This window comes from Salvelinus fontinalis, chromosome 32 (genome assembly GCF_029448725.1).
Source record: "Salvelinus fontinalis isolate EN_2023a chromosome 32, ASM2944872v1, whole genome shotgun sequence".
NCBI lineage: Eukaryota > Metazoa > Chordata > Actinopteri > Salmoniformes > Salmonidae > Salvelinus > Salvelinus fontinalis.
Window position 1 is genome coordinate 36373678 of NC_074696.1, and position 13030 is coordinate 36386707.

The 13030-nt window shown below is 39.2% G+C and overlaps 1 protein-coding gene across 1 annotated transcript; it reads right to left on the minus strand.

The window, feature by feature from the left end:
- Positions 1 to 7458: 7458 nt before the first annotated feature.
- LOC129830592 (tumor necrosis factor receptor superfamily member 6B-like) lies at positions 7459 to 11678 on the minus strand. Its single transcript, XM_055893153.1, has 4 exons — positions 11571 to 11678; positions 9903 to 10284; positions 9213 to 9395; positions 7459 to 9117 (listed from the first exon to the last, which is right to left on the minus strand). Exons 1-4 carry the CDS (start codon positions 11676 to 11678, stop codon positions 8780 to 8782), a joined length of 1011 nt encoding a protein of 336 aa, XP_055749128.1. The 3' UTR covers positions 7459 to 8779.
- Between the last annotated feature and the right edge of the window lie 1352 nt (positions 11679 to 13030).

Below are 13030 nucleotides of genomic sequence, written 5' to 3' on the forward strand. Positions count from 1 at the left end.
AGGACCATTCACAGTTGAGTTCACTCAGTTTAGCATGTCAGAATATTTTTTATATTTTACTCTGCTAACATTAGAAGAGAGCATGTTTTTTTTAAACGTGAAGACGAAAAGTTTTATACAATAAATGAATGTTCAGCTGTCACGCCCTGGCCTTAGTATTCTTTGTTTTCTTCATGTTTTTTAGTTAGGTCAGGGTGTGACATGGGGAATGTATGTGTTTTTGTAGTGTCTAGGGGTGTTGTATGTGTATGGGGCAGTGTCTAGTATAGTTGTCTAGTTATTTCTATGGCTGCCTAGATTGCTTCTCAATTAGAGGCAGCTGTGGTTCATTGTCTCTGATTGAGAGCCATATTTAAGGCAGTCATAGGCATTGGGGTTTTGTGGGTAATTGTCTATGTTGAACGTTTGTTGCTTGTCATTGCACTTATGTCATTTAGCTTCACGGTCGTTTGTTTAGTTTGTATTCAGTGTTTGTTTCGTGTTTTTCCTTTCTCTAAATAAAAGAGAATGTTTTTTGCACACGCTGCGCCTTGGTCCTCTCTCACCCATAGACGATCGTGACAGAATTACCCACCAGAATCGGACCAAGCGGCGTGTGAAACAGCAACAGGACCCACCTACACAGGATTTATCAAAGCGGGTATTGACAATGGTGGAGTGAGGGCCACGTCCCGCACCCGAGCCGCCGCCATGATGGGGCCCACCCCGGACCCTCCCCTTTCTATGTCAGGTTGTGCGGTCGGAGTCCGCACCTTTGGGGGGGGGGGGGTACTGTCACGCCCTGGCCTTAGTATTCTTTGTTTTCTTTATGTTTTTTAGTTAGGTCAGGGTGTGACATGGGGAATGTATGTGTTTTTGTAGTGTCTAGGGGTGTTGTATGTGTATGGGGCAGTGTCTAGTGTAGTTGTCTAGTTATGTCTATGGCTGCCTAGATTGGTTCTCAATTAGAGGCAGCTGTGGTTCATTGTCTCTGAGAGCCATATTTAAGGCAGTCATAGGCATTAGGGTTTTGTGGGTAATTGTCTATGTTGAACGTTTGTTGCTTGTCATTGCACTTACGTCGTTTGTTGTTTTGTTTAGTTTGTATTCAATGTTCGTTTCGTGTTTTTTCCATTCTCTAAATAAAAGAGAATGTTTTTTGCACACGCTGCGCCTTGATCCTCTCTCTCACCCATAGACGATTGTGACATCAGCGCCTCATATTGACCTAGATATGGCACCCAAGCCTCTAAGTTACTGACAGAGTCAATCAATACTGAAGTGAATGAACATATCAATTATTATAAATGACTATGAGTCCATCTCCTTAACATACAAGGTGTTTGTAATATGATGTAATACTTTTTGGACTGAGAGCCATATACAGTGCCTTCAGAAATTATTCATAGCGTTGACTTATTCCACATTTGTTGTGTTACATCCTGAATTCAAAATATATATTTTTTATATTCTCACCCATCTACACGCAATAGCCCATAATGACAAAGTGAAAACGTGTATTTTTTGGTGCAAATGTATTGAAAATGAAATACATAAATGTCATTTACATAAGTATTCACACCCATGAGTCAATACTTTCTAGGTGCACCTTTGGTAGCGATTACAGCTGTGAGTCTTTCTGGGTAAGTCTCTAATCCACACCTGGATTGTGCAACAACTGCTCATTATTCTTTTCAAAATTCTTTAAGCTGTCAAATTGGTTGTTGATCATTGCTAGACAATCTTTTTCAGGTCTTTCCATAGATGTTCAAGTAGATTTAGGTCAACTGTAACTCGGCCACTCAGGAACATTCACTGTCTTCTTGGTAAGCAAATCCAGTGTAGATTTGGCCTTGTGTTTTAGGTTTTTCTCCTACTGAAAGGTGAATTAATGTCCCAGTGTCTGGTGGAAAGCAGACTGAACCAGGTTTTCGCCTAGGATTTAGCCTGTGCTTAGCTACATTCTGTTTATTGTGTATCCTGAAAAACTTCCCAGTCCTTAACGATACCGATAGCATACCGATAACATGATGCCGCCACTACTATGCTTGAAAATATGGAGAGTGGTACTCAGTAATGTGTTGTATTGGATTTACCCCAAACGTAACACTTTGTATTCAGGACAAAAAGTGAATTACTTTGCCACATTATTTGCAGTATTACTTTAGTGCCTTGTTGCAAACAGGGTGCATGTTTTGGAATATTTTTTATTCTGTACAGGCTTTCTTCTAGTCACTCTGTCAATTGGGTTAGTATTGTATCCAGTTTTTTGAAGCAAACCACTTGATTTCGTCCCTACGTTATTTCGGCATCAAACATGTCACCCTCCCTAGGAGAGGGGGTTACCTCGACAATTTATTAAAACGAGAGGCTGCCTGGATCTCTAATTTAAAGACCCTTGCTCCCTTCGGTCTCAACGTAGACTTTGATCTGAAGCCATTCTTGTGATTATTGTGATTTTGCCATTGTAAATGTTTGTAGGCCAATGTAGCCAAGTTGTGTCTATGATCGTATGCTACCCATTCATGTTTTTGGTATGTTATTAAAAAAATGTAATATCTGAGAATTAACCAATGATATCAGACCATGATTACAGACATGTGTGTCTGTCATTTGACACTATATAAACTAGTCACACCGCAGTGTTTGTCATTATATCCTGATGAAGACAGGTTGTCTGTCAAAACGTTGGATATTAGGTTATTAAATTATTGCATCTGAGCTCCTAGAGTGTGCGGCTTTCCTTGAACTTTTCTAGTATTGTGGAGTAACTACAATGTTGTTGATCCATCCTCAGTTTTCTCCTATCACAGCCATTAAGCTCTGTAACTGTTTTCAAGTTACCACTGGCCACATGGTGACATCCCTGAGCGGTTTCCTTCCTCATCGGCAACTGAGTTAGGAAGGATGCCTGTATCTTTGTAGTGACTGGGTGTATTGATACACCATCCAAAATGTAATTAATAACTTCACCATGTTCAAAGGGATTTTCAATGTCTTACCCATCTACATAATTGTATGTGTGGGGTACAGGGATGAGGTAGTCATTCAAAAATCACGTTAAACATTATTATTGTACACAGAGTGAGTCCATGCAACTTATTATGTGACTTGTTTAGCTAATTTTACTCCTGAACTTATTTAAGCTTGCCATAACAAAGGAGTTTAATACTTATTATGTCATGCCTGCTCCCGCTCTCTCCCCCTGGCGCTCGAGGATCCCCAGCATTACGCACACCTGCCTTCCCCCCCGTCACGCGCATCAGAGATCATTGGACTCACGTGGACTGAATTACTTGTGTCATTACCTTCCCTGTATCTGTCTGTCCCAAGCTCTGTTCCCTGCTTCGGGATTAATTGTCTCATGTCCGTTTTACCCGTGTTCCGACGCTGTTCCTGTCTTGTTTCCTTGTCTGTTCCCGAATAAATGTCTGACTCCCCGTACCTGCTTCTCCTGTCCGGCATCGGCCGTTACATATTAGCTCAAGACATTTCAGCTTTTAATTTTTAATTCATTTGTAAAAAGTTCGAAAAACATAATTCCGCTTCAACATTATGGGGTATTGTGTGTAGGCCAGTGACCAAAAATCTAAACTTTATCCATTTGAAATTCAGGCTGTAACACGAAAAAAATGTGGAACAATTCAAGGGGTGTGAATACTTTCAGAATGCACTGTATCTCTAGGGCGTTGGTTGGTTGAATAGCCATTGACATAAGCATACGCAACAGTCAAATCAGATGGGATAATTTTAGCCCATATGATTTTTCTATTCAAATTGGCACAATACACCAGTCTGTAGTACTGTACACAACTGAGTGACTCTATTTCCTGCTAGGCCAAGGTGGTCTTGAATTTCTCAAAGATCATTGACCACCAGATTGTAGGATCAGACAATCAATTCACATGCAGAATAACACTTTTTTTCAATATTATTCTGTTTAGTACAGCATCTTCAAATTGAGAAACTCAAGATGGTAAAAACACTGAGTTTTAAATAGTTTTATAGAATTTCTACATAAGCAAAGCCAAGCAAAGCATGCTATTTGCTTAGAAGGTTATGGTTTGTGCTTTGTATGGGCTGCAGGTGAGTTGATACTGTATTTAGATCACATTGGTATAATGTACTGTTTATTAGGGTGCTTTCTATATTTGAGTTGACGTCTAGTCAGTATGTCCCTCTACTCAGCACGTACCTCTAGTGAAATTTCCTTTTATAAAGTAATTTGCATACACTGAATGCACTGTCAGTTATGCGCTGAGAAACCAGACAACCCCATTCAGGGAAAAAGCTTTCGTGACAGCAGCATGCATATCATACTGTACTATCTGTGTACATATAGTGAAAACATCCTCATCATATGTTTACAAAACAAATGTATGGTAGGCTATGTGCTGTGTCTGTTTTCAGAACTAGACATAGCTGATAAAACAAAATTGCACAAGGCTATGTAATAGCTACATTAACAAAATGCAAAATAGAACACTGCATGATACACTTGTGTGTTTCTTTCTGGACACACACTTTGCAGCACTTTAAGGCACTCAGTATGGAGTCAATTCCATATCAGTGCAGTCAATTCCTGGAGTGAAACTCAATTTTAGGAACAGACAAATAAATAAATGAATGAATATCCTCATAAAAAGTGACCCTTTCATTTACTGAAACTAAATATAATCAACCCCAACCCTGTAGGGCGCCATTCATTTTACATGCCTAAATTATAACCCATATTAACGTGTTTTTCTTCAAAAGGTATTGATGTGGGATCTAGACATCAAACTGAGGAATCTAGACATCAAACTGAGGAATCTAGACATCAAACTGAGAAATCTAGACATCAAACTGAGAAATCTAGACATCAAACTGAGAAATCTAGACATCAAACTGAGGAATCTAGACATCAAACTGAGGAATCTAGACATCAAACTGAGGAATCTAGACATCAAACTGAGGAATCTAGACATCAAACTGAGGAATACTGCTATTGGGAAAGGAATGGTTTCCACCTTATACAAGGTGGTTGGCCTCTTCCCCAAACAGCAACACCCCTACTCAGTTATGTTGGGAACAGGAAATTGGGAAGAGGACATGGGTGTATCTCTCACCACAGTTCAGTGGGATGGGATGGAATATGTAAAAACACAACTTTGTAAGGTATACAATTATTCAAATGAAGGTCTTGCACAGGGCTTATATCAAATCAAATTGTATTCGTCACAGGCACCGAATTCAACAGGTGTAGACCTAACAATGAAATGCTTACTTACAAGCCCTTAACTAACAATGCTGCAGTTAAAAAAATAAATATATATATATATATACACACTACCGGTCAAAAGTTTTAGAACACCTACTCATTAAAGGGTTTTTCTTTATTTCTACTATTTTCTACATTGTAGAATAACAGTGAAGACATCAAAACTATGAAATAACACATATGGAATCATGTAGCAACCAAAAAAGTGATAAACAAATCAAAATAAATTTTATATTTGAGATTCTTCAAATAGCCAGCCTTTGCCTTGATGACAGCTTTGCACACTCTTGGCATTCTCTCAACCAACTTCATGAGGTAGTCACCTGGAATGCATTTCAATTAACAGGTGTGCCTTGAATTTCTTTCCTTCTTAATGCATTTGAGCCATTTTTTGTTGTTGTGACAAGTTAGGTGTGGGGGTATAGAGATGATAGCCCTATTTGATAAAAGACCAAGTCCATATTATGGCAAGAACAGCTGAAATAAGTAAAGAGAAACGACAGTCCATCGTTACTTTAAGACATGAAGGTCAGCCAATATGGAACATTTCAAGAACTTTGAAAGTTTCTTCAAGTGCAGTCACAAAAACCATCAAGCGCTATGAGTAAACTGGCTCTCATGAGGACCGCCACAGGAATGGAAGATCCAGAGTTACCTCTGCTGCAAAGGATAAATTCATTAGAATTAGCAGCCTCAGAAATTGCAGCCCAAATAAATGCTTCACAGAGTTCAAGTAACAGACACGTCTCAACATCAACTGTCCAAAGGAGACTGTGTGAATCAGGGCTTCATGGATAGGAGTAGCATAGTAGCACCATTAGGTGCAAAAACTTGACTTACCCAGTTGCGGCTCACTTTTTGGAGGCAGGCCACTCAATTTCGTCTCCGCGTTATATTGGCATCGAACATGTCACCCTCCCTAGGAGAGGAGGTGCCCTTGATAATTTAATGTTACAATGAGAGGCTGCCTGGATCTTTAACTTAAAGACCCTTGCTCCCTTCGGTCTCAACATAGACTTTGATCTGAAGCCATTCTTGTGATTATTGTGACTTTGCCATTGTAATGGTTTGTAAGCTTGTGTAGTCTAAAATGAATCTATGATCGTATGCTATCTTTTTGTTTTTTGTATGCTGCTCTTTGTATGCCATTTTAATATTTGAGAATTAACCAATGATATTAGGTCACTCTGGCAGTGAATGGTGCCTGGGAGCAGAGAACATACTTTTATCGCCCGGCCCTGGGCTTGAACCTTCCAGCTACTGGTCCGCCTCTCTACTCTAACTTCCATGCTAGCCACGGTCCGGATCCAGACTCAGAACGGGGCCAATACGGATCCCAGGTCCCTACAAGGTATGTATCCTGAAACACAACAGCTGTTTTGTCACTTCTCAGCAGGGGATAATCCAATTTTACTGTACTTTCCCAGAGCCAGCTGCTATGCATTGAAGTGAATACTTCTATGCTGTTTATCAAATTCCCCTTCAGCTACTATTTCCTTTTTCCTTCTACTCATAAAAGGCCTTCAGTGTTTTGCTGTGTTTACATAATGAGAAAGTATCTGAAGGTCATCTGCCTTAAAAACAAGGGTGGTGTGACACACTGCTTGCCTAACATACGCTCCCTAATCGTTCATCAGACAAGTATGTCTTCCAGCAGCATCTGTCAGTATCACTGCGATAACCAGACAAAAAGGCTGTGTAACGTGGATGACATTGTGCACAGTCAGTGATGATGATGGCCATGACTGTGCATTTAAGGGGTGAAAACGTGGTGTACTTCCTTAAAAGTGTGGACATGTACTATATGTGGTATATCACATGAAAAGGGGTTGTGATGAAGCCTGATAAAATGTCAAATGTACTGATGAGTATGTGATGACTAAGCAAATAGTACAACACTGTGCTGAGTCTGTATTTCCTAGGTGATGATGACTGGGGAGAACACAGAGGAGTAGTTCTTTAAAACATTCAGACGCAGACGTCTTTAGATCTAGATCTCAGTTTTATTGTCTGTAGCCTAAAAGTAAGCGATGACCTATAGATCACACAAAGATTTTGCTATTGACTGGATTATTTCATTGCAGATTATTTGTGTAAATTGAGAGTTTGTGTTATTTGAGTGGATACAGCAGTGCTTATGTCAAGCTATTAAATTGAAAACTTTCAGCTGAAATAATCATTTAAAGTCTTCACGATGCAGGGCAAGCAAGTCAAGTGTGTATGTTGAATTGTTTTAATTGACTATTGAACTGATTACACATTCCATGGGTAACACTCAGTGAAAAATGGCTCTAGCAGATCAGAAACTTGTACTGTGTAGTATATCTACGTGTACGAAAGATAGTCTATTTGGTTCTGGGTGCCAAGATTACTGCAAACACATGTGCCGTGTAAAGTCTAAAGCAAAATAAAAAAAGACAACTTTTCACAAATAAAATAAAATGCTACTTTGAAGTGTAGAGAGACATTTATGTAAGAGTAGTCCAAAGTCCTTGTGTCTCACATGAAAAAGTACATGAAAAGGAAGAAACATTATTGCAAAAAGCATTTCAGGACAGTTTTATGGATTCTATCTTATACTATATTAGAACATTTTCCATATCCAAAAACTGTGCCTTAAATAAATAAAAATATATTTTACTTAAATCTTGAAATCCTTCTTAAAACGCAACAAAATCACAAAACATGTTTGCATAACAGCAACATTTTGTGTGTGTGTGTGTGTGTGTGTGTGTTTGAAGGCGTAACCATTGATTGCAGAGGTAGGAACGTGATACATTTAAGTAAAACAATCAATGAAACAATAGATCTAGACAAGGGGTCCCCAGTTACATTCAGCCTTGGGAGGATTTTTCCTTGAGTGCATGGTCGGGGGGCCGGAACATAGTTATAAATAATGGAAAAAAAGGTATACCCAAACACGCTTCAGCCCAGCTTAAAAGAAAAACCTGGTTTGTCCCATCAAGAAATCTATCAGATTTATGCAGAAACTGAGTGCTCCTTTTTCTTTATTCTGCCGGATAGTCACCAGTTGAAATATCCTGGGGTAAGGAATGTTTTTTGAATAGTTATAAATAATTTGTACACTGCAAATTGACCGCAAGAATCCCAAACAGATATAGTGTTTGACAAAAACAGAATAATTTCAAACCTTGATCACATTGGGATACAATCACATATACCTCTATGTATGTGTAGGAATACCTGGGAACAGATTTCCTAAATTAAAATGACTTTGAGGTGATTCCCTGGTGATTTTACAGTCTTTTATGTCCAACAAAGAAAAGTATATAGGCCTATAAAAAAACATATACTGTACATTATAATTGTTTTGCCCAGAAAACTTGTGTGGCCAAATAAAATACCCAAGGGCAGAATTTGGCCCACAGGTCACCTATTGGGGAACCCTGGTCTAGACTGTATAGCCCACATACCCTATATGGACCATTTTAAAATGAATGGACACCTGTTGAAATGAATAACTTTTTGCTGTCCTGCTCAAGATGTTATTCAGAAGATGGGGATGACAGGCTACTTTAACTAATTTTGGGCTACTTCAACTAACTCTTCACAGAGTTTGGATTGCTGGTCGATATATGCCAGTTTACGCTCTAGTTTGTCTCCCATGTTGAAGGCCCCTATCTTCCTCAACACCTCAGGAAGTTTCCTAACCTGATCGTTCCCTGCACCTTGGTCCCAACTGTTCATAAAGTCGTGAAGACCCCTTCTATTAAGCTTCATGACCGCTCCTATGAGCGGTTTCTTGCCTCCCTCTTGTGGCAGCCTCATTGCTAACCGACGCATTCTTTTGATTCCCATCGTCTGGTGAAGTTGAATGAAGAACGTAGGAAGGATTTCATGCAGATATTCAGCTCCATCTGAAAATAAAAAAACAAGGTTGGGGAACTTAAACTCAGCTGAGGCCAAAAATTATTAGTTAATTATAAATATTGTTATTCAAAATGTGTTTTACCACGAGTTTTGAGGTCATAGCATGAGGCGCACAGTGTATTGTGCCAGTCCTGGCCTTTCAGAACCACGCGAAGTCCACCAACTTTGCAGTTTGATTGCGCTAGACAGGTCGCTTTTGCGGAGGAAACTTCAGAATAGAATCCGGCCTGACACTGCACACATTCTGTATCTTGGTGTGGTGTACCTGAGGAAATATTTTGAAATGTGTGCCAAATTATTTATCTCAAAATCATTTTTCACCAATTCAATGAGGAACACAATCCATTTAAGATTTTATTTGGGTTTGACATTCGATACATGCTAAACGGGGGGGATTGATTTACATGTTTGCTAATTGTTTGCGTGGCTAGTTTAACTAAACATTAGTGTGTATTGCATTCAGTATAATGTCTATAGACTGCTTTCATGGTAATAAACCATATCTACATAAATGAAATAATTGAAGTATCCCTTTAATTCACCTTAATTCGCAGATTTGTTATTGATGCCAAATGTCATTTTTACAATCCAAACCAAGAGAAACACAATCAGGAGAGACTGAGACATCTGAACATGCAACCTACGCATATGGAACTATAGACTGTAAACCGTGATGATAAGAAAGTGTTGAAATCAAATAGATTAAGTGGAAATAGTCATTTCGCGTATAACATTTTCTTTATGTAAAACGCGGGCTCTATTTTAGCCATACCTGTAGTATTTGCTCCATACCCGGGGGGACATTCTTTATGTTTGATACATGCTTCGTATTTCTTGTTGAAGTAGTAACCCTCCTTGCACTCGCACTCGCAGTTGTTGGATGGAGAACACTCCTGCTTGACAACCTGGTTCTCGGCGCACATGCTGCAGCGCAGGCACTTGGAGATGTGGTTCCAAAATTCAGTGTATGCCCCATTGGGACATTCCGCACAGTCGCTCTTTCGCATGGCACTGCAGGGCGCGCGGAGGTAAGTTCCAGGTGGACAGCGGTCACACACTATCGAAAGACCAGAGTAGCGATCATCGTTTTTGAAAGTTCGGGCGTGAAGTGCCATACTGGCATCAGCACTGACTAGCATCAACATAAAAAAGAGCTGTAGGGATAGAACAGACAGGTTGTCATTCAATTTGTTTGTACAGCATTTGGTTCACAGCATTTGGTTCATATTCAGTTAATTGCAATGAAGTAAAAAGACAGTTTTCATACAGGCTAAGCATATGTTTCTACATACCGTCATTGTGTAGGCTAATGCACCTCTCCTTGGATTCAAATAGATGCTTTATTTATTTGGTCCAGAAAGAAGACCGCCTATTTAAGTGCGCGCAAATGCAAGCGCATTGGGCGTCACTGAGGTTGGTTTTAACATAGCCTATTAGTCAGTTAAACGTGTTGACGTTGGTATGAGTAACCAATTTTAACCAAGCGGAAACGTTACAAATTCCGATAAAGATAATTTCCTGATTGAGCCGACATGTGCAGCGTTTACTGTGAATGCAGTCTCTGCTAAAGCAGGAACATTAGTCTCCGCGAAGGAGATTGAATTGAGCCCCTATTCTACTGAATTGACAATTTCTATCCGTCAATAGTATATGCATTTTATGCTGAGTTCTTCTCATATTAATTGACTGTTAGAAATGCCTGATGTTAGGCTATTCATGGAATCATGTATTAATTGCACTGATAATAAATACTAGTTATTGTTCCCGTTAGTCTATTCATAGGAGGAAATGTCACTAAAATACTAGGAACCCTTGGGGAAGGACATATCAAATAATATATTAATTAGCTTCCTGAACCTCTCACCATGCATAATTGCTATTAGCCTACAAACAGGATTGGGTGGGTTACTTTCTAAATGTAATCGGTTATAGTTGCTAGTTGCATAATCTGATTACTTTACCCCTTAAGAAGCATTTGAAGAAGACAAAATGGATCCATCAAGAACATTTGGTGCGTCATAATAATGGTCTGTGACTTGGTCAGACTTGCTCAGGTGGAACAAACTTAAAATTGCAACTTAGTTCAGTGCTGAATTGAATGTCATTGAGAAAACAGAAAGGTGTCATAATGTATTTTTTCACAAAAATCCTTTCTGATTTAAAAGTAATCCAATAAGTAATCATCTAGTTTTTTAAAAGTATCTTTCATCTGATTACAATATTTTAGCTGGTAACGACTGATTACAGTTATTTTTTTGCAATCAGAATACACGTAATCAGTTACTCACCAAACCTGTAAATTACTCACCAAAATAATTATTCACCCATATGCAAAATTTCTACCTTTGAAGATGTCAATGTGTAAATGTATGTTCAATTCAATCTCAAAGCCAATGACCAGCATGACAATATGAAAATCCCCTGTGGATGTCTTCCTTGCCTGACCCCTCGACAGGAAGTGCTTCACAGCTCTCTGGTCCATCTGGGTGATGCAACTGATGTTGCCCAGGCTGCTATACTTGGGCTGCATCCTCTTACAGTGGGCCATGAGACATCCAAAATCGGTCTTCTCACAAAAACGTCTGTGGCATCTGAACAAATAATATGACCACTCTATGGAACGATGAGACTCTCATGAACACAATGGTTTTTCTCGCCAACTTCTATCTGTAGCATCTGAACCGTTTGGTCGACAAGCTAATATGACCCAACTGTCATAAAATTCTAAATCAAATAGCTAAATGATCCATAGTATTACCATCTTAAAACAATTCCATATTTGGCAAAACAATTGTCACACCCTGACCTTAGAGATCCTTTTTATGTCTCTATTTTGGTTTGGTCAGGGCGTGAGTTGGGGTGGGCATTCTATGTCTGGTGTTCTATGTTTTCTTTTCTGTGTGTTTGGCCGGGTATGGTTCTCAATCAGAGGCAGCTGTCTATCGTTGTCTCTGATTGAGAACCATACTTAGGTAGCCTTTTTCCACCTGTGTGTTGTGGGTAGTTGTTTTGTGTTGTTGCACCAGACAGAACTGTTTTGTTTCGTTCACTCTCTTTGTTGTTTTTGTTGTTTCAGTGTTCAGTTTATTAAATTACAATGAACACTTACAACGCTGCGTTTTGGTCTCCTTCTTTCCAGGACGATCGTTACAACAAAACAAACACCATGGCAATGCCTGACCATTTGAAGTTCCAGACAGTATGACTGTGCTAAGTTCTCATATTGAAATTGTTTTAAATAATCTGTTGCTGTATATATTTAACAAAGTGCTGATGTACATTTCCGCTGTGAAAGGAAACAATTATTCGCTCATTCCTTTGGCATGGGATAATTAACAAATCATTCCTCAAGTATGCCCAACAGACTTTCCTATTGCAAAAATACCTTTGTGTACGCAACTATATTTGATTCCATTGGTGACTCAGGAAAAGACCTTCTCAGGTACTCAACCGTTAACGTTATTTGATTACACCCACATGTGCATTGCCCTAATTTGGATAACAAACTGACCAATTAAATAAGAAGCCTGTATAACGAGGTTTACAAGAAACCTGGAAGGTGCTGGAAAGTTTATGAAGAACCCCTGTAAGCACGGCTGGTGAAAATACCATTAGTATTTTCAGTCTCATCCCTCAGGCATCTCTGTCTCGTAATTTCCGGTCACAACTTGTAGACTTGTTCACGTGCTGCTTGTTGCTAACCTTACTTTGCTACCTGCCAACTTTACGGTTTTTACTTTATAATTACCGTTTATATTTTTTGTTTTTCCCTCAACTTTTTCACCCTGGGCGCTTTCTCTGGATGTGGTTCGTGAGGACCTCCACCAGCCGAAGCTAAGTAGTAACATTAACATTATGCCTTCTAATTGCAGTCGCTGTACTCATACTATACAGGAGAAC